Source organism: Thunnus maccoyii, chromosome 9 (assembly GCF_910596095.1).
Source record: "Thunnus maccoyii chromosome 9, fThuMac1.1, whole genome shotgun sequence".
NCBI lineage: Eukaryota > Metazoa > Chordata > Actinopteri > Scombriformes > Scombridae > Thunnus > Thunnus maccoyii.
In genome coordinates, this window is record NC_056541.1 from 1,575,349 (window position 1) to 1,598,086 (window position 22,738).

The 22,738-nt window shown below is 39.4% G+C and overlaps 1 protein-coding gene across 1 annotated transcript; it reads right to left on the minus strand.

The window, feature by feature from the left end:
• Nucleotides 1-2,564: 2,564 nt before the first annotated feature.
• On the minus strand, nucleotides 2,565-12,705 carry LOC121904569 (WD repeat-containing protein 5-like). The gene is made up of 13 exons (XM_042422377.1): nucleotides 12,205-12,705; nucleotides 11,182-11,290; nucleotides 10,419-10,492; nucleotides 10,184-10,273; nucleotides 7,103-7,192; nucleotides 6,900-6,983; nucleotides 6,727-6,782; nucleotides 6,593-6,639; nucleotides 6,396-6,471; nucleotides 5,364-5,397; nucleotides 4,656-4,730; nucleotides 4,434-4,521; nucleotides 2,565-3,127 (listed from the first exon to the last, which is right to left on the minus strand). Exons 1-13 carry the CDS (start codon nucleotides 12,277-12,279, stop codon nucleotides 3,027-3,029), a joined length of 999 nt encoding a protein of 332 aa, XP_042278311.1. The 5' UTR covers nucleotides 12,280-12,705; the 3' UTR covers nucleotides 2,565-3,026.
• Between the last annotated feature and the right edge of the window lie 10,033 nt (nucleotides 12,706-22,738).

Here is a 22,738-nt window from a genome sequence, read left to right on the forward strand (position 1 = left end):
CACATACTCAGCTCTGCTGCTCATCCCACAAATGCATGGTAGTTACAAATGTGGCACCATTTAAAAGGGAAATAAACAGGCTTTCCAACGGAATAAGATTTATTGCCAAGAAGCATTGTTACAACAAAGAAATAATCAACAAAACACAAATTTCCTTACTTTTTGTGCTACGTTTATATATAACTGGTTAACCTTTCCAACACACCTGCCTTCAATTAAACACTAATTAACAGGAGCCTCGTTATGATCTGATTATTTGCCAACTGACAGCTCCTGAAATACAAAAATGTGGTTATTGGGTGGAACATTCAGTATTCATTTCACAAATTTTGTTTTAAAAATTAATGATTGGTGAAGTTTAACTTTTTTTTTTTTTTAAAGTTACCAATTTTATCAAAAGCATTACAGATTTTTATTATCTTACTGAATCTGTAACCTTTTTTTTTTAATTAAAATTTTAAATCCAGTTTTATTAAAAAGTTACTGATTCATTTACCTTTTTTAAAAAAAGACTTTCATTTTAAAAGTTACCAATTTAATTACTTAAAAAAGTTAATGAATAAAAAGAAAAATGACTGATTTTAATTATGTTTATTTTAAAGCTACCAATTTCCTTTAAAAAGTTACTAATAAGGTTACTTTTCTAAAAAGTTAACAAATAAAAATAAAAATCTCTAATAAATAATTTAATATTTTAAAATGACCAATTTTGTTTTTTGTTTGTTTTTTTAAAAAAGCTACCAATTTCATTTAAAAAGTTCCTATTCTGTGACTTGTATTGTATTGAAATGTATTGAAAAAGTTGCTTGACTGGTAACCTTTATTCCTCTATTTTATTTTTTAAAAAAGTTACTGGTGGGATGAGCAGCAGAGCTGAGTATGTGGGTTGCACCCATGAAAAATTTGCCAAATCTTCTCTGCCAATGCCAAACAGCTTATTCTGCCACTGACTCTTGTTTGGTGTTTGGTGGATTGGATGATTGAAGTTTGAAGACATATTGGCAATTTAACAATTGATTCATTTAACAAACAGGAGCCTCAGTAGTGTGTGGAAGAACCATACACAGCCACATCAGCCTGGAACCTCCTCCTCATGCTGGTCACCAGCCTGGTCACACTCTGCTGTGGGATAGCATCTCATTCTTCAACCAGCATTTGTCGGTTTGTGGGGTTTATCAGAGACTACCTCCAGCATTGTGGAGTTGGAGAGGATGGAACGGCCTGCCAGCAGTCCTGACCTCAACCCCACTGAGCACTTGTGGGATCAGCTTGAGCGTGCTGTTCATGCCAGAGTGACCAACACAACCACGTTGGCTGACAACACTGATGCTTCAGTATTAATAATCTAATGATGTCATATATAATAATAATATATATAATAATATATATCACGCTACCTCTAAAACTTGCTCCACGTTGTCTGAACAAACAGGAAGAGTCAAAACATTTTTTCACTGCAGGAAACACATCAGACAGCTCATAGTCAAAAATCTTTATTTACAAATAACAAACAGAAAAAATCCTTCCGTACAATATTCATCATTAATTTTTCCGGCTGATTGTAGATTCTGGAAACACAGAAACAGTTTGAGAGATGTGATGATGACGATGATGATGATGATGATGAAGAGCTGCTGTTTGATGTTTCAAAGTTTCAACAGGACAGAGAGTCAGTGAACGTAGCACAGCCACAAACACACATGGTTGCTATAGCAACAGCGGGCGTGTCCCAGTTTCATCCTATAATTCCATTTCACACTTAAACTGTCACTCAAACGGTTGCCTAGCAACACAAATCTGAGCTCAAACAATCTGATGATTCAAAGCGTTTTTTAAATCATTTAGTTTTATTCTGCAGTGATTAAAGGACGAGTTCAGTGTTTTTCAGCCCAGACTGTATTAATATATTTATGATATTTAGGAACATTATATATATATAATTATATATATATAATATAAAATATATAGGAACATTTCTGCATAAAGATCAGTTTCCTCCCTCAGACTCTGAAAACTTTTTATTCTCCTGTTTAATCCATTTTATATTATTTTATTTATTCTACTTATTTTACTCCTTTAAATCCTTTTTATACTAAATGTGTCTTTAATATATATTAGTTATAAATCCTGTTTCAAATTTTTATTTTATAACTTTGTCTGGATTGTGTTTTTTGTAATTCTATACTGTACATACAAATACTGCATTCAAATATTTGTTGTTTTATTTTTTAAAAAAACAAACAAACAAACTCAAAACTCTGCAGTTTTATTTCAACAATAAAAGCCTTTGTTGGAAGAGAAAGAACGTTGTCTCTTTTAATGTGAAAGAAGAAGTGCTGAATTTGCATTAATAGTAAACTAATGACGTTAGAAAACAACATGTCTATTCTACTAAAATATCATAAAATGGAAATTAAAATTAAAGCTCTCTCTCTCTCTCTTCAGGTGAGCCGGACTACAGGCTCCGCCCCCTACCGCAGCACTTCCTGTCGATAAAACGTGAGAGAAAACCTGCAGTTTGACATTTATCCAGCTGTTCAGAGGAAACATCTGCGCACCAGAGATGATTGTGAAAAATATATTTAATAAGCTCAGAGTTAGAAAACATTGAAACTCGTCCGTTAAATGTTTTTACGCTCGTTTGAACATTTTTTGGTCAGTTTTACTTTTTTTTTTTTTTTTTTTTAGCAGCGTTGTGGAAAAACAAAACTTCAAGATTTTAACCTGCATGATTTGATCAACTTGATTTTTTTTTTTTTAACAGTGTAAACAGACTCTGAAGTGGTTTTTGGTCTGAAACTGGGACACAGTGGGACCTGGTCTGACTGGGTTCTGGTTCTGGGTTGGTTTACATCAGACGAATGAGATCAAAGAGGTTCTGGTTCTCTGATCAGCAGCGGTCGACTGTGTTGATGTGGAAATCTGTGATGATCTGAGATTCTGATTAGACTTAAACCAGGACGGTCCTGGTCCTGGTCCTGGTCCTGGTCCTGGTCCTGGTTCTGGTTCTGTGGATCTCCTTCAGACTAACAGTCACTCTTCCACAGTTTGATGGTCTTGTCGTTTTCCAGAGCGGCGGAGGCGATGATGTTTTCTGTTGGATGACAGGCTGTGGAGATGACCACGTCTACGCACACGCACACACACACACACACACACACACACACACACACACACACACACACACACAGACACACACACACACACACACACACACACACACACACTTTTTATTCATCTCAATATTTACTTGTTATTGTTATTACTGCCATTTCATTTATTTAATTTTTCTTTTGTTTGTTCACTTATTCTGATTTCATTCAACTACGTGTGTGTGTGTGAGTGTGTCTATTACTGTGTTTTACATTATTTGTGTGTATATATATTGTATATATGTGTGTGTGTGTTAATATATTTGTTTAGGTGGATCAGATTGGTTCTTTTGTTAGAGATAAACGATGTAACCGACCCGATTAAAACAGTTTGCACTGGATACAATATGAGATGAACCTGTGATGCAACGTTTCTAACATCTGACTTATTTATATATAATTATTAGTAGAGGATCTCTGCCTTTATTATTTAGAAATGTGACCAATAATTTGATATTTAGACTGATTCATCCTCTCTGAACTGTTTCTTAAAGCGTGTTAGCGTGTTAGCGTGTTAGCATGCTAGCGGAGTAACTGGATTATTAAAGTATTCTGACGGTAAGTGTTTGGGTCGCAGAGCGTGTGTCTGCATGTAGTAACGTTACACCACAGAGGACGTGAAAAGGCTGTTTGTGAAAGTGTTTTTTCGGAGGTCAAAAATAAAAAACATAAATAAGATGCAGTACAAGAGAAACAAATATGTAAATGTATGATACGCTGTATGCTTCAGAAATAAAGTCAAACTCTCGGTGCTGTATTGAGTCGCATCGTATCTCATTGTAGTTGCTTCATCTGTATCTTCAATGCGTCAGATTGTTGCATTGAGATGCAGTGATGAAGATGCACATGTCTAGTTCATGTATGTAGGTATATTATATGTTAAATACATTATTTGTCTAGAAATTCGTCTTCAGCTTGCAGCTTGACAACCAACATCCGATATCACAAAAATTAACACTAAAAAACTTTTAAATACATTATATTAACTGCTAAGTTGCTAAAAATGATTTGAAATAAGTTAAAATGATCTAAGAAGTAAAGTGCCAGACACACGGTCGGCATGTCTGTTAATTATGTGTTTAACTGATGTTTGACGTGACAGAGATGAAGATGATGTTCTCTTCTTCACCTGCTTATAAACGAGTATTACAAACATCCTGCAGTGAGCAGAGATAAACCTCCACGACTAACAGCTGATCTTCTTCCGATCCAACGTTTGACTTGTTCTTTAAAAGGCTCAGACAGAAGAAAGGAGACGAGGTCAGAGGTTAAAGGTCATACCTGTGTGTCCTTGTAGTTTCTGAACGATCTCTTTGGTCTGAAGGTTCCAGATGTAAACCATGCTGTCCTCAGAGCCGGACACGATCCACTGGAAAACACAGAGGTCAAAGGTTAAACCACCTGCCAGCGACACACTTTAAAACATGAAGGAGGATTTAGACATTAATGGGACTGAACGTCTAAACAGCTGCATGTCGGAGTTGAACTCAAACACACACCGACCTTCCCTCCTGTGACGGAGAAGTTGGCGAAGATGCAGTACTTCTCGTTCTTGTGGCCGGTGTACGTCTTCAGACACTGGAAACAAGAGAATGCATTTCCTCTTAAAATATGACAAATATAATAATGGAAAACTTTCAGAAACCTGATTTGTTGATCCCACATGGATGACAGTAAAAAGCAACAGATTCTATTAGGAGAGAAACATGCAGCAAACTGAGCTGCACGACACAAACTGACAGACTCAGAACTAAAACATCACTGAATGTGATGGATAACCATCCTGACGTGACCTTTTATACACGGTTATCACTATCTAATCCATTGACTACTACTGTGATTGTCGTTGTTATCGTTGTATCATTTTAACACTTTCTGTGCTTTTAACATTGCAACTTTACACAGAACCACAAACGCCAGCACAGTACAGTAGATATGACTATACAGTAGAATATTAACACACACACACACACACACACAAAGATACATATACACATACATTTGGATATACTGTATTTTATCTAATGCTGTGTTATTGCTCATATTACTGTTTTTGTTTGTTGTCCAAATATTTGGTCAATTTGTACTTTGATGCTTTGGCAAAATTGTTCTTGTAACTTTCTCACCAATAAAACCTTTAAATTGAACTGAATTGAACTGAGAGACAGACAGACAGACAGACAGACAGACAGACAGACAGACAGACAGTACCTTTCCTTTGCTGTAGTCCCAGAGCTTCAGTGTGCTGTAAACCAGAGAACAGCGTTAACTGTATGAACACTGAGCGACTGAAACACCTGCTGGGCAGCAACATACGAGCTGACATATGTTTTTAACACAGCGCTACGAGTAAATGCTAGTAAATGCTAACACGCTCACTGCTACCTGAGTTTTTTGTTTACTGATGTCCAGGACAGGAAACTAATTCACTACAGATTTACAAAACGTTTAAGCAAATAACCAAGTAGTACCCTTAAAATTAAATTAGCTAAGTATTACTAGACTTAGCATGAGGCTAACAAGTGTTAAGTTTGATCAACATGACTCTAGTTAAATGTTAGTAAGGTTAGCATGAGGCTAAGTGTAATTAAGCTTAGGATGACGCCAACTAGGCATCAGTACAATTTTGATGAAGCTAACTAACTGTTAGTAAGTTTAGGATGATGCTAAACTAGCCGTTGGTACGATTAGGATCAAGCTAGCTAAGCGATAGTAAGTTAAGAGTGAAGCTAACAAAGTGTTAGCAAGCTTAGAATGAGGTTAATTAGGCATTAGTAAGCTTAAGATGAAGCTAACTAACTGTTAGTAAGTTTAGGATGATGCTAACTGAGTGTTAGTAAGTTTAGGATGATGCTAACTGAGTGTTAGTAAGTTTAGGATGATGCTAACTGAGTGTTAGTAAGTTTAGGATGATGCTAACTGAGTGTTAGTAAGTTTAGGATGATGCTAACTGAGTGTTAGTAAGTTTAGGATGATGCTAACTGAGTGTTAGTAAGTTTAGGATGATGCTAACTGAGTGTTAGTAAGTTTTGGATGATGCTAACTGAGTGTTAGTAAGTTTAGGATGATGCTAACTGAGTGTTAGTAAGTTTAGGATGATGCTAACTGACTGTAAGTGCCGGGTTGAAGTTAACTTAGTGTTATTGATCCTAACATGAGCTGCTGATCAGATAAAGTCTGATGACGACATTGATGAACAGCAGCAGTGACAGAAAGTCGCTGCTGATCAGTTGTGATACTGACTTGTCCAGCGTAGCAGCCAGGATGTATTTGCCGTTGGGAGAAAACTTGACAAAAGAGACGGGAGGATTGTCGTCATCTGAGGAGAGACACAGATTACCGTCACATCTGTAGATCACAGGTCTATAGAGCAAACATGTCTTTATTCTTTATTTCTATGAACAGTTAAAACAGATTTTGTATTCAGAGGTTTTACTCACCAATCAGAGTCTTCAGACACTGTCCTGACGCTGTGTCCCAGATACGACTGCAGACAGGAAGACAGGAAGAGGTTTTCAACATGATACGGTAAAGTTAAGACTTCCTGTGTGTGTGTGTGTGTGTGTAGACGTACCAGAGGCCGTCGTAGCTGCTGGAGACGATGAGCGAACCGTCTCTGTTGAAGTGAACCTGGAAAACACAAGCACAGAGGTCAGAGGTCATCACTAGAGAACTCACTAACACCAAGATTACAGTCAGGCCAATGACATGTTTACAGCAGCGACGGGGTCAAAGGTCAGCACTTACAGCGGAGACGGGGTCAGAGTGCGCAGGCAGAGTCTTCAGACATTTCCCCGTCTTCACATCCCAGATACGAACGCTCTCATCAAACTACAGACAGACAGAGAGAGAGAGAGAGAGAGAGAGAGAGAGACAGCTTTCATATCATGAAGGATGACAGCAGAGTTTTTGCATTAGATGATGAACTTTATTATGAAAGAGCAGCGTACCGATCCTGACACCACCAGGTTGGACTGAGGGTTGAAGTTACAGCAGAACACATAGTTACTGTGACCCTTCAGAGTCTTCAGACACTTCCCCTGAACAGAGAAACACACACACACTTTAGTGTTTATTCTAACAGCAGCTCTGTCCTTTCAACCAAAGACAAACTGTGATAAATCTGTCACATCAACTCCAAATTGTAAAATTTAAATGAAGTTTTCTCTTCTTGTCTGCAGTGAGTAGATGAGCTTCCTCGCTACTGTAGCTGCAGGTCTGATGGTGATGAATGTCAAACTGTAGTTTATAGATGTAAAACATCTCCTGACAGAGACGTCTTACATCTAAAAGAGACAATATTCAAAACCTTTGGACAGGAAGTTTAAAGGATCATTCTGCTGATTTTCTATATTTGTCTTCATGTTTGGATCCAAACCAACAATGAACTGATCTACTAACAAGTATTGTGTTTGTATCAAAGCTGATATATCTGATTAAAAACACGTCAGTGAGTCACAGCGCTGCACTGGGTCACATGATCCTTCATCATGAAGAGTTTGGTCACGTTAGTTTGTTTAGAAACAACTCCAAAGACTAATAGCAGCTGATTTATCAGGTGTTGGATACACATAATACTGGTTAACAGATCAGTTCACTGTTGGTTTGAATCCAAACATGAGATTTATAGAAAATCGCCAGAATGATCCTTTAACCCTTAAATTCCTGCTGAGGACAAAATTCAAAACTTTTAAAAGAATTTTTTAAGATCTGCAGATTCTCTGTAAATGTGAACAAGCAGATTCATCATCAACTTGCATCATAAATTCATAGAATCAGCAAAACAAAGAAGTCGTTTTGGCAAAAAGCACCGTTTTAAAATGATTTTAACTTTATTCAAAGCTACAATAGAACAATGCCAGACACAGCTGTGTGTCTCTGATGTGTGTCTCTAGTGTATGTGTGTGTGTGTGTCTCTAGTGTGTGTGTGTGTGTGTCTAGTGTGTGTCTCTAGTGTGTGTGTGTGTGTGTGTGTGTGTGTGTGTGTAGTGTGTGTCTCTAGTGTGTGTCTCTAGTGTGTGTGTGTGTCTCTAGTGTGTGTGTGTGTGTGTCTCTAGTGTGTGTGTGTGTGTCTAGTGTGTGTGTGTGTGTGTGTCTAGTGTGTGTCTCTAGTGTGTGTCTCTAGTGTGTGTCTCTAGTGTGTGTGTGTGTCTCTAGTGTGTGTGTGTGTGTGTCTCTAGTGTGTGTGTGTGTGTCTAGTGTGTGTGTGTGTGTGTGTCTAGTGTGTGTCTCTAGTGTGTGTGTGTGTGTGTCTCTAGTGTGTGTGTGTGTGTGTCTCTAGTGTGTGTGTGTGTCTCTAGTGTGTGTGTGTGTGTCTAGTGTGTGTGTGTGTGTGTGTCTAGTGTGTGTCTCTAGTGTGTGTCTCTAGTGTGTGTGTGTGTGTGTGTAGTGTGTGTGTGTGTGTGTCTCTAGTGTGTGTCTCTAGTGTGTGTGTGTGTCTCTAGTGTGTGTGTGTGTGTGTCTCTAGTGTGTGTCTCTAGTGTGTGTGTGTGTGTGTCTCTAGTGTGTGTCTCTAGTGTGTGTGTGTGTCTCTAGTGTGTGTGTGTGTGTGTCTCTAGTGTGTGTCTCTAGTGTGTGTGTGTGTGTGTCTCTAGTGTGTGTGTGTGTGTGTCTCTAGTGTGTGTGTGTGTGTCTCTAGTGTGTGTGTGTGTGTGTCTCTAGTGTGTGTCTCTAGTGTGTGTGTGTGTGTGTCTCTAGTGTGTGTGTGTGTGTCTCTAGTGTGTGTGTGTGTGTGTCTCTAGTGTGTGTGTGTGTCTCTAGTGTGTGTGTGTGTGTCTAGTGTGTGTGTGTGTGTGTGTGTCTAGTGTGTGTCTCTAGTGTGTGTGTGTGTCTCTAGTGTGTGTCTCTAGTGTGTGTGTCTGTAGTGTGTGTGTGTGTGTGTCTCTAGTGTGTGTCTCTAGTGTGTGTGTGTGTCTCTAGTGTGTGTGTGTGTGTGTCTCTAGTGTGTGTGTGTGTGTCTAGTGTGTGTGTGTGTGTGTGTCTAGTGTGTGTCTCTAGTGTGTGTCTCTAGTGTGTGTGTGTGTCTCTAGTGTGTGTGTGTGTGTGTCTCTAGTGTGTGTGTGTGTGTCTAGTGTGTGTGTGTGTGTGTGTCTAGTGTGTGTCTCTAGTGTGTGTGTGTGTGTGTCTCTAGTGTGTGTGTGTGTGTGTCTCTAGTGTGTGTGTGTGTCTCTAGTGTGTGTGTGTGTGTCTAGTGTGTGTGTGTGTGTGTGTCTAGTGTGTGTCTCTAGTGTGTGTCTCTAGTGTGTGTGTGTGTGTGTGTAGTGTGTGTGTGTGTGTGTCTCTAGTGTGTGTCTCTAGTGTGTGTGTGTGTCTCTAGTGTGTGTGTGTGTGTGTCTCTAGTGTGTGTCTCTAGTGTGTGTGTGTGTGTGTCTCTAGTGTGTGTCTCTAGTGTGTGTGTGTGTGTGTCTCTAGTGTGTGTGTGTGTGTCTCTAGTGTGTGTGTGTGTGTGTCTCTAGTGTGTGTCTCTAGTGTGTGTGTGTGTGTGTCTCTAGTGTGTGTGTGTGTGTCTCTAGTGTGTGTGTGTGTGTGTCTCTAGTGTGTGTGTGTGTCTCTAGTGTGTGTGTGTGTGTCTAGTGTGTGTGTGTGTGTGTGTGTCTAGTGTGTGTCTCTAGTGTGTGTGTGTGTCTCTAGTGTGTGTCTCTAGTGTGTGTGTCTCTAGTGTGTGTGTGTGTGTGTCTCTAGTGTGTGTCTCTAGTGTGTGTGTGTGTGTGTCTCTAGTGTGTGTGTGTGTGTCTCTAGTGTGTGTGTGTGTGTGTGTCTCTAGTGTGTGTGTGTGTCTCTAGTGTGTGTGTGTGTGTGTCTCTAGTGTGTGTGTGTGTGTGTCTCTAGTGTGTGTGTGTGTGTGTGTCTGTAGTGTGTGTGTGTGTCTCTAGTGTGTGTGTGTGTGTCTGTAGTGTGTGTGTGTGTGTCTCTAGTGTGTGTGTGTCTCTAGTGTGTGTGTGTGTGTCTCTAGTGTGTGTGTGTGTGTCTGTAGTGTGTGTGTGTGTGTCTTTAGTGTGTGTGTGTCTCTAGTGTGTGTGTGTGTGTCTTACAGAATTGTTGTCCCAGATCTTGAGTGTTTTGTCGTCGGAAGCAGAAACCAGCAGGTTGGAGTCTGAAGACCAGGAGACATCAGAGATGCCCCACAAACACACACACACACACACACACACACACACACACACACACACACACACAGAAACAAACCAGTATCAGAATCAGAACTGGAACCAGACTGTGTTCAGACCAGGATCAGGATCAGGATCAGGACTGAGGCGGTAGTCTCACCAGTTTGTGTCCGACGATGGATTTCTCAAACTTGCCGTCGTACGCCCCCCAAATCTTTATCAGCTTATCAGCAGCTGCACAGAGACGTTACCATGGTTACTGCAACATCACAGCATGCACAGCAGCACTCAGGTGTGACACGCTGATGCGTTCAAGGACTAACGTGTAACACATCTACGGTTAACATCAGACTGAGACGTGATCTTGTCAGCAGTCAAAACAGAAACAATTTTCATTTTACAGATGTCGGACGGTCATTGAACGCACCACCAAGAATAACAAGTAACAGTAAACTAAAGCTGACCAATCAGTGACTGTCAATCATCGAATGAACTGAAAGTAACTTCCTGGAAACCAGGAGATCAATCTAAACACTGATGGATGGTTGTGAAAATGATCAGCAGCAGTTTTTCTTTTACCTTCATATAAACAAAAAGAGTAGTTTAGCTGAAGCTGCCCAGTAAACCCAGTCTGTTCCTCACTTTCCCAACTGGTCCAGATATAAAACTGTTGCAGCCTTTAGTCTGAGTCTCAGCTCAACGTCCACTTACTAGCCTTTCTCCAGAGCTTTCAACTACATCTGACAGTCTCCCTCAGCAGTGAACTGTCTGTTAAGATTCATGTTACTGTTTGTTTGTTTGTTTGTTTGTTTGTGAGATGTGTTGATCAGAATCTCTGTTTACATACAAAGTTCAGTTTCTACTGACAGGAGAGGATCAGCTGGGATAATGAGTGTGTGTGTGTGTGTGTGTGTTGTTCTTACAGGAGCTGGCCAGCCACTCTCCGTTAGGGCTGAACTTGACAGAAGAGACGGCCTTTGTGTGTCCAGCTAACGTGAACTTCACTGTGTAGTTTGGTTTCGCCGGGTTAGACTAGAAACACACAAACACACACACACACGCAGTTACATCTGACACACCGTCTTATTACAGTCATACAATATTATAAATCTAATGCTGCAACCAATGATTCTTCTCATTATCGATTAATCAATTGGTTGTTTGGTCTTTAAAATGTCAAAAAAATGGTGAAAAACGTGAATCAGTGTTTCCCAAAAGCCCAAGATGACATCATCAAATGTCTTGTTTTGTCAGTTTACTGTCAGAGACATAAATCACAATAAAAGAACAATGAGGTAAAAGAAACAAATGCAATTAAAGACTAAATTATGATGAATGTTAATGATGAAGTGGATCTATAATTAACATGATATTAAGTGAAATTAAATGTGTGAGAAGCATCATTATACAATCTGTCTTCAATCTACCACCTCACCATCTGCGTCACCAAAATGTTAGCACGCCCGGCTCAGAGTTTCCCTACAGGTGCGCAGTTTCTCCCGTAAAGTTTCTGTAAATCGCAACTTTTTCGTGGGAAATGACGTAAGTCTGTTTCAAGCCCCGTTTTGTGCGCACACAACGGTCATAAACGAGACCACAGGTGAGGAGACTGTCTTACCTGTCAGAGGAGTCTCCTCTCCAGACACAGAGGAGAGTCTTTGTACAGGCACGAATAATCAATTAATCAGCAGATTAATCGATAATTAAAATAATCGTTAGTTGCAGCTCTGGTTATACATTTCATTAATCAATAAAAGGTCGTAATGACTATTTACAGAGCTGATACAGGATATAAATCACTAATGAACACACATAAACGCTGATGAGTCTGTGTTCAGTCAGAGAGCTAACCGTTAGCTACTCGACCACTCAGCGGCGGACCGGACCACCAGGACCGGACACCGGCTGTCCCGATGTCAGGAGCACCGTGAGTCCGGCTGACTCACCTTGCTGCCGGATCCTGAGGAGGAAGAGGACTGTTTGATGTTTTCTGTCTCTGGTTTCTTCTCCTCTGTCGCCATGTTGTCCAGCGTTAGCCTCTGTTAGCTTCAGTTAGCCGGGTTTGTTTTGATTCTCTGCTGCTGGAGTTAGCCGCATATGCTAACAGCGACCTAACTGTCGCCTCTACAGGCAGTCAGCGCAGGTTCCGGGTCAGAACCTGGACAGAACCGGCACCGTGTTACCGACCTGCACCGGGTCTGAGGTGACGGACCGGACCGTTAACAGCGGCGGACCGAACCTGTTAGCGGTTAGCCGAATTAGCTACGAAACCAGCTCGTAGCTACTAGTGCGCAAGCGCGACAGAAAGTTTATATTCATACGGAGAGTGACAAAGGTCAAAAACAAAACGCACTTCTAAAGACAACAAACTTATATTTTTATACAGTCTATGCATCAAACACAAACCTTCGATTTAAATTTCAAACTGTAAATGAAAAGAATTTTATTCTCTAAAAGCAAGAATGGATTATGTGCTTTATTCAACATTTTATTTTGATATTTTTGTCCATTATAATGTGACTGTAGTGTATGACTTCTGTATTGAAAGCCCCGTCTGTTCACATGTTGTTTGCTTTTATATTTTTCAGCTTGACTAGAGAATTATAATAGAGCTTAACATATATAACATACACAAAATCGACTAATGTTACTTACTTATTAATCTGTGCCCCTTTAATTATGTATTGATTGATTTTCCTCCTCCTTTGTATTATTATAATTTTATAAATATATATATATATATATATATATATATATATATATATATATATATATATATATATATTTTAAAAAGTATGCTATAACTGAATTCCTGTCTGAGTTTGATGTTTGTTCAGTTGTCAAGTGTTCAATAAACTTAGAAAAAGGCACTTTATTTAGTTTCACTTAACAGTCAAAGTGTTGTTTTTTTAGAATGAATACAGACAGCAGCGTAGAACGTGTGGTCAATTTAATCATTTTATTAGAGAAATTCTACATACATTAATATAAATGTGATGCTCACAGTTTCTCCTCTTATACACACACGCGGAGATTTTTCAATTTCATGCATTACACTCCAAGTGTTGTCTAATGCACACCTGGTGTACAGGTGTGAAGGAAAATGAGAGATGAAATCCAGCACAACGGCAGCACAGAGTTTATTAAAAATCCAACATTTCAGTCAAAAAAACCTCAAAATATGATCTGACATGGCCTCACTCAATGTTCGGCTTCATTACTCTGAAATCAAGCTCAGAGAAATGAAAATCTTTTCAAAATAAAGCTGCAACTAACGAATATTTTCATTATCAATTATTCTGTCGCTTATTTTCTCGATTAATCAATTTGTTGTTTGATCCATAGGTGTCATAAAAATGGTGAAAAATGTCCTGACGTCTTATTTTGTCCATAACCCAAAGATAGAGTCATAGAGGACTAAAGAAGAAGAGGAAGCTGGAATCAGAGAATTTGGACATTTTTTTCTTAAAGAAATGAATCCAAACAATAAATCAATTAACAAAATAGTTGATAATTCAATAGTTGGCAACTAATCAATTAATCGACCAATTGTTTCAGCTCTAATCCAGACATAGACACACCTGTTGTCCTAATCTGTCCTCTTATTGGGGTTCAATCTTCAAAACACTGTCAGATATTTTCCAAATGGCAATTCAGCCTGATACTATAGCAATGTTTTGGCATCATAGGAGAGAATAATAATAATCATCATCTTTCTGGAACTCAAAGCAACAAAATTTGTCACTTTGTCAGCACAGAGATTGATTTTTCTCCACTGGAAGGATCCTGAAAACCATCGCTCCTCTGGTAAATCTGATATTAGAGCTTTAACCGTCCACCTCCCTGAACAATAACTCCATTTAATAAATCACATTTATTTATTCACATAAGTGTCTCTGCAGCCCATCACAGTGAGAGAGGTTTGTTAGTTTGTCCACCTGTGTTTTACTTTTTCTATTGTTGTTTGTTGTTGCTGTTCAGCATGTTCTAAAAAGGACAATAAAAAATATATATGTTAAAAAAAAAAAAAAAAAATCAAAATATGAACCAACAGCATCTTTAGAGTCAAACACCTGAGACAAAAACTACATTAATTTGTTTTAAAAACATGCAAACTAGCTTTTCTCTATTTATGGTACAATAAATGTATTGTTCTCTGTCACCATAAATAAAAACAATAATTTAAAATGTGCAAAATAAGAGAAACAATGAAACTCGAACACAACTGAAAAACACTGAACGTGTGAGGAAATATCACATAAACAGAGTGATGTCACATCAAATTAAATATAACGCCAAAGGTAAAGAAGAATTCATGGAGACAAAAGTAAAAAAAAAACAGCAGAAAAACTTGTTTTAATAAAGATGAAACCAGCAGCTGATGATGACAGCGATTACAGACCCCGCCCACCGCCGGCCGCCGTTACACAGCGACCAATCACAGCAGGCCACCGAGACACCAGGAAGTTCCACCTGCTGACAGTGACGAGACGTCCCGCAACCCCGAGTCAGGACCAGGTCCAGAGAGTCTACAGAGAGAGAGAGAGAGAGAGAGGGGTTCGGTCTGCTCTAATCCTTCATGTTCACGTCTCACGCTTTAAAAGCCGTCCACACCAAGATCTACAACCATAACAATAACCATAAGTATAATAATAACCATGATGATGTGAGCATCCACACTTATTAATAACGTTCTGTAAACAGCGGCACCAAACGCGCGCTGTGAGCTCCAGCTGTGTCTGCAGCTCAGGAAAACAGATACTGATGACTTGTTGCTGCTGCGGAGGGAGGTGATTCAGTGTGTTGCTCAGAAGTATTTCAGGACACTAGTTGCTGTGATGTTCCAGTATTTATAGAAACCAAACAGCACCGACCAACAGTAGCAGACACTGGAGCTCACAGACAAGCAGGAACACGTGTTAAGAGCACGGATTTGAAGCTAACTTAGTCGTTTTCTAACATTATAATGGAGAACAGAGTTCCAGCATCATTGTAAAATAGAGAGAGACAAACTTCTCTAGAGAAATCACCTCTGGCTGTTATTCTGCTCCAGTTTACTGTGCATCAGTGGTGAGAAAGGAGCAAAACCGCATTAAAATAACACATCTAAGATGATATATGCAGGTTTTTAAGTTTTACTGGAAAATGTCAGGCTAGATGGAGATGGTTTAGGGGATGGATGTTGATTGGCTGTCAGTGTTTCCTTCATCAAATTGCTCTGACAGTGATCCCGACGATATTGTTCGCCGCTGTCATTGTCGTTATAGTTTCGTGTGGATTCCACCAAACACTTGAGTTAGAACCATTCTTAAAACTATATATTTATAGTTATCATTCTTGGTGTGGACGGCCCTTTAATTCATGTTCACGTCTCCGACCGCTTTAAAGAGCGCAGTTTCTCTACTTCATGTCTATGATGTGACAATAATGAGAGAAGAAGAAGAAGCAGCATACTAACGGCTGGACGTGGTGACGCAGTATCGCAGTTTGAATCCTCGCGCTGTTCCAGTGCAGTTGATGATCTCTGGTTTGCTGCAGCCCAGTTCCACGTAGCCCCGCCCCCGACCACGCCCACCACCGACATTACAACCAAAACACTGCAGACAGCTTCCTGACACACACACACACACACACACACGCACACACAGTAATTATATAAAGACAGCATGGTGACTTTGTGCTACATTATAAATTTCTAGATATTTTTTTATGATGGAATTTTTTAATGATGTATTATTTTTTTTTAATTTTTTTTTTTTTAATCAATTTATATTGTTGTATTATGCATCTTTCTGCCCTCTCTATACACAGCACTTTATAAAGCCTTTTATCTCTACTATTACTATTATTATTATTATTATTATTATTATTATTGTTATTATCCTCATCGAGGTGTTTCTAATATATGCCATATCTAATAGGCACATTTTTGGATTAACAAAAACCCAAGTACCACCCCATAGCTGAACCTTTCTAGTTAATGGACCAAATATGGTGTCACCAAGCAGCAACCTCTAGGCTGAAAAATGAAGCCAAAACCTGCAGTTCCTTGAACGACCACTCAAGGCTCTAAAAGCGAGTCAATCATAGACCTTCATGTTAAAATGTCCAACTTTACAGCAGAAATAAACATGTTTACAGTCTGGTACAAACAACGGTTTTGGTCTCTGTAGCTAATTTCCTCTTTCATGACAACTGTACGGGGGGTGAATTTTTTTATAACTCACCTGTTTAAATGTTATTAAGCGGTAAAGTTCTGCATAATGAAGGACATGGCTGCTTTGAGTGACAGGTCCGCCAGCCACTAGGTGGCTTGTTTCAGCCGTTCGGCCCCGCCTCTTTGCCCATTTTTGATTGGCTGGGAGTTAGGCAGCGTCACGCACTGCCAAGATGGCGACGGCCGGAGCGGCTCGCTTTGAGCTTCAAAACCGCTCTTCAGAAACCAACGGGTGTCGTCACGGTAACTACGTCCATATTTTTATACAGTCCGTGGGTGTCACCCATGTCCCTTCTTGGACAACAATTGGCCTGAAGCCACATGACCACATATCCAACCCATCTATGTAGATGTCCCATTGGCTGATATGTGTCTGGATGTATATGACTGGTTGTCTTTTATGTATTTTTAAAACTTTTACCTTTTTTTCATACCCAACTTTATTTTAATGTTGTTTGTAATGTGTTTTATGATGACCCTGATGAAGGCCACAAGCCGAAATGCGTCGGTTAACTAAGAAAGTTGTTCTTCATATTACAAGTGTTGCTGGAGTTCTCATCTCTCTCCAGACTTCTCCGTGCACCTTTGAAGTAGATGAAGTTGTGCCAGAGACTCTCACTCTGCATCTACATTATAAATTTCTCCCCGAACTTGTGATATGTAGCACATGCTCAGTGGCGTCTGCCTTTAACAGAACTAATCTCTCACTCGTCTTTCTGCCGTTTCTAAACAAACTAACCTGACCTAACTCTTCATGATGAAGGAACATGTCACCCAGTGCAGCGGTGTGACTCACTGACGTGTTTTTAATCAGATATATCAGCTTTAGATACACACACAATACTTGTCAGTAGATCAGCTCATCCTTGGTTTGGATCCAAACATGAAGACAAATATAGAAAAATCAGCAGAATGATCCTTTAAGTCTGATAAACCTCCAGAAATGAATTCTGTTTAATTCTTCAGCCTGTTGGACCAGAACTCATCATCAGTTCTTCACAAACAGAAACGTGTTGTTGACATTTTGTTCTTTTCGAACCACCATAAATGAAGCTGCTGACTCACCGAACACTCATGTATGACTCACTTTTAGACAGATGACAAAATGTTATTTCTCACTTACTGATGGAAACATGACCTCAGATACAACCCGAAGCACTGTTAGAAATCTGTTTTATTATTACACCAATTACAAAGAACAAACAGGTTTCTGTTTGCACAGAATGAAACATCCTGAACCTGGTTATTACAGTGTGTTTCTGATTGGTTCTCTGCAGGGATCAATACTGAGTCCACATGTTCAAAACTCTTCAACAGCAACAATTCTGGATCAAACTGTGACACGTTTGCATAGTTTTCACACAGAAAGCCTTCAAATGTCCTCAATACTTTTCTAGCAACAAAACATTTCTTACATCCTCACTTCTAAACTCTTCAGTCTAACATGTATTCATACGGATCAGAACCACACTGAACTATATGAAGCTTCAGTTAGAATCTGGTGGATATTTTATAAAGTACAGATTTCCTTCTTTTAGTCTTTAAGCTTCCGCTGCAGCCCGACATGAAGAGAGAGTTCTTTACTAAACAGAGTTTCATTTTGGAAGATTTGATTCCATTTAATTTGAAGCTTCATACAAGCTTCAGAACGAGGACTGTTTTGAAGAAACTGGACCGTGAAGATCTGCCCGCTGACCCAAACTCACTGAGACCTTTACTGTACTGAAAGGTCAACACCGTGCAGCCTGCAGCTCCGTCAGCTGTTTCTACTAACACTGAATCACATTAACATTTAGACAGAAAACACACAAATAAATAAGAAACAGCATGAAACACCAGAAACACCTCCGTACACACAGCTGGGATCAATACTGTTATTGATCAGTAACATTCAGATGGACAGAGCAGCTTTATAAATGTCCTTTAACTGTCTGAAAATCAAACATCACACAAGTCAAACTGTTTTAAACAAGTAAAAAACTAAAACTAACTGGATCCGGAGCATTAAGACGTATCTGGACATCAGTCAGGTGTCAGATGTCAGATGTCAGTTGTCTTACCTGGCAGACAGGTGAGGAACAGAGCACTGAGACAGAAGAGAAGCAGCTGAGACGACGACATGACGAGACACAGACTGAACACTCTGAAGTCTCTCCGCAGACTCTCTCACTGCTCACAGCTCACTGACCGAAAGAAAAGCCGGTCTGAACCAGGAGCTGCTGAGAGCTTCACTTCATGAAAAGCATCAATCACAGTGAAGGAAACACACATGCAAGCAGAGCTGTGACTAACCAGCGTTTCTATTATTGACTCATTTGTTGATTTCTCACTATTTAATCAATGAAATGCAGCAGTGGGAAGTAACTAAGTACATTTAGTCAGTGCTGTACTTACTGTATGTACAGCTTTGAGGTACTTGTACTTTACTTGAGTATTTCCATGTGATGCTACTTTCTACATTTCAGAGGGAAATATTGTACTTTCTACTCCACTACATTTATTTGACAGTTTTAGTTACGATATGATCTTCATTCAGGAGGTTCAGGACGGGTTTGACTGAGGACACGGTAACGGTAACGTAGCTCTCACCAGACAGCAGATCCATAAACTCAGCTGTGGGTTTCAAGGCTGCGTTGATAGAACAACGATGTCCTGCCAGCTTAGAATTATCATCTAAAACTCTTCTGATAGCCAGGATTTGCTCCAAAACTGTCCACCATTTTCTGTTTGGTGCCTCATCTCGTAACGCAATATTGGCTGTTAAACACACAATATGTAATTTCAGCCGCTAGGCGTCTCAATCAAAACAATAACAAAAGACGGAGTGTGATGATGGTGTGAAGTAGCAAGGCATCATGGGAGTTGTTGTCTTCATTACTTCAGTGTTCATCATTCAGGATGTTTTTACTGGGAGCCGAATAATCCACTGAGGTCTCCTCCTCTCCAGAACAAACAGACCCGGTGATTACAGGTAAAAACACTGATTTTTTTTTTTTTTTTTTTTTTACGTGAAACTGCTTTATTCAGTGTTTCTCTAAAGCTGTCCAACAGGCACAGGACGTCCGGTAGTAGCTGTTAGCCGAGCTGCTGCTAACGTTAGCAGCTTGTTTCTCTAATAACTTAAGATCCAGACGTTCAGCACCGAGAGCCGAGAGGTCTCCACCTCTCCAAAAAACAAACGTACATGCAGATTAAAATTGGTAAAAAAAATACTAAATAAAGATGTTTCAACAAAAAAAAAAAAAAAAAAAAAAAAAAAAAACAATATTTCTCCGACGATGTTTGGTGACCACCGGACTTCCTGGAGGCGCTGTTAGCCGAGCTGCTGCTAACGTTTGTCCAGTTTATTTCTCTGGTAACTTAAGATCCAGACGTCCAATGACTAAAATCCTTCTTCCGGCTAAAAGATATAGTTAAAAACCACCTAAATTTATCATGAAAATGTGGCTTAAAACTGAATAAAAGTCCATTTATAACAGTTTGTGTGGAACAACCACAACGCTGATGTATTATCTTGTATGTGTGTAAGTTACTCTTTGGTAGACGCCATTGTAGTGGACAAACACAGCGCCGTCGTATGCATCTGGTGCGTGTTTACTCTTTGGTAGAGGAGGTATGACGCCATTGACAGGCGACCAAATGAAACGGTCCGTTACTTTGATTAAATTACAGATTTCTCTGAGTTTGAAAATTGTTGGAAACATTTGGGATAATGTAAGTACACAACTCAACAACATATATAACATAGGTCTAGTTGTTTTTAGACATTTTAATGTGGAATAATTACATATTATAGCTTTAAATTACTGAACTGAAATTAGCATATAGCCTGTCTATTTCGTAATCAACAAAATAACACTATAAGCTACATTTTAAATCATTTGTTTCAATGTACTTTTATTGAACAAAAAAATACATTTAAATCATCCCAGCAGAATATAAGCATATAGTTTACAGGCTGTGATGATTTAAACGTATTATGAAACAAATAATACTTGAACTTCCATTAAATGTTTTAGTAGGACTATGTTGATGAATTTAAATGTGGCCTAAATGACAAATATCTTATTGAGTGTGAACTCTCAGCTATAATAAACCCAATAGTCTAACTTTGGAGGCCATGTTGGGGGATTTGAGGCTCCTCTTGTACTTTCACCAGATTTCTTCAACCAGTTTTGAGAGAACGTGCTGGCCAAGCTGTGGTACAGGTCCACTGCTCGGGCTGTGCGGACCTTAACGCTCATCATTGTGTTTGTCACTGCCAAATGTAAGTTGTGACAAAAGCAGTTCAACTTGTTCACTGCTGCTACAGTGTTTGCCCCGTTGTCCGTAGCGATAAAGGCCGGTTTCTCTTCATCCAGGAGCCACTCATCAAATGTGTGACGGAGAGCTTCCGAAGTTTTGTTGGACGTGTGGTTCTGGGGCGTAAACACTGTTTCAAGGCAACGTGATTTAAGAGCCCAGTCTGTGGTCAGATAAAGCACCGTTAGACTCATATAAGGAGTCATATTGACACTTGACCACAAATCAGTTGTGGCAGAGAAGAAGTCGACATTCTTAACTGATACCTTTACTATGTCGTACGTTTTTGGGACAGCAGTCTCTGAGAAGTAGGTTTTTCCTTATGAAGCACAGACTTGAATGCAGGTTTCTCCACCGTGATGAATGGAACCATCTCCTCAACCAGATACTACAGAACAGCGGCTGTAAAAGGTATTTATGCCTTTTACTTTCACTGGCTTCCTAACTGTCAGCCCCACTAGGTGCTCCTGTGTTTTGCAGGATCCAGGGCGGGGCGGAGGTTCATCATCGCCATCATGAGCCACACCTGGGCCCGATGTGGTCTCGAGTATAGAGCTTGGCCTTCCACAGAGCTTCCCTCTCCTTCATCTCGCCTTTTCCTCTCCCAGCATGGCTGTTTTTGTCTTTTGTTTGCTGACGCACACACACGCCGACACTACTGATTACTGACTTCCATGATTTTTTTTCTGTTATCATTTATTATTTTGTAAATAAATATACTTGTCCTAACCGGCAAACTCATCTGGTCTCCCATGAGCCGGGCTGTGACAGCTGGCACCGGCCTGAACGTTCTCTTTAGAGGTTTCTCCACGACTCGGATAGCTGGATGATAGGTAGAGGTAGGTGAGACCTCAAATTTGATGTATTTCCCCGAGTTTCACAGAGACTTTTCTGCCACAGATTTTGCGTATTGTCTCCTCTGAATTGGCTGAATCTCTCTTTTCATTCAGTTGAAAGCTGAAATTATTCCAAACAGATGAAGTTACGTTTGGTTTTGCGACCAAACTCTGACTGAAACCCAGCAGCACCGGATACGAACAGACAGCTGGTGTTAAAAAATACACTTGTGATATAACGAGGTTGTGGTGGTTGTTTACCATCCACTGTTGTTTATGTGGCGGTATTGAAATATTGCGGTTACTGTGACAGTCCTAATTCCAATATAATCCTGGGGTGAATATTTTAAAATTACTTCTATTAGTTATCAGTAATAAAATGAAGTTGTTTTTTTCACATGTTAATAAATGGATGATATTAAAATGCTGACATATATCACTGCTTTACTGATCGAAGTCCATTTTTTAACATGATGTTATGTTCTGAGAATACTGGTTGTTGTAATTTGCTCCAATGTTTTGCACCCATATAAAGATTTTATCACTTGTCTCAAAAGGCAGACAGTGGATGAAAAATGGATGATCTCTGCTATCATATTGATAACCAATAGAAAATGTTACAGGAGGAAACACCCACAAGCACAATTATTGACTGAACCAAACATCAGCGCTTTAAAACTGTTTTCATCCAACTGTAATAATATGATTTGGTACAGAGTGTCTTTTTGACTTTTGTTGTTTTTGTTTGTCGTTATTGTTTCTATGCAAGTTATATTTATTCTCTTGTGTTGTTGTCAATGTTTTTTGGCTTTGATTTGATCTATAAAGTGTTTAAAAAAAAGGGGGTGGGGGGGTAGGACTAGAAAAGTTCTTTGCTTCATCCGACGCCCTTTTCGAACACTGAAAGGTTATTTGTGTTGCTTACTGAAAGTTTGCTGTTATTTTTGTTTTGCTGCCTATATATTTTATTTTATTTTAACATGTTTGAATGAAAATTATTTATTTATTTTCCTTTATTTCAATTTATTTTTATCTTTTGTTTATGATGTCTCATATGTGGAGCTCCCTCTGCCGGGATGAATTTGTTGTGTCAGGTGTGAATGTCTATAATTAGGTTCACCTGTC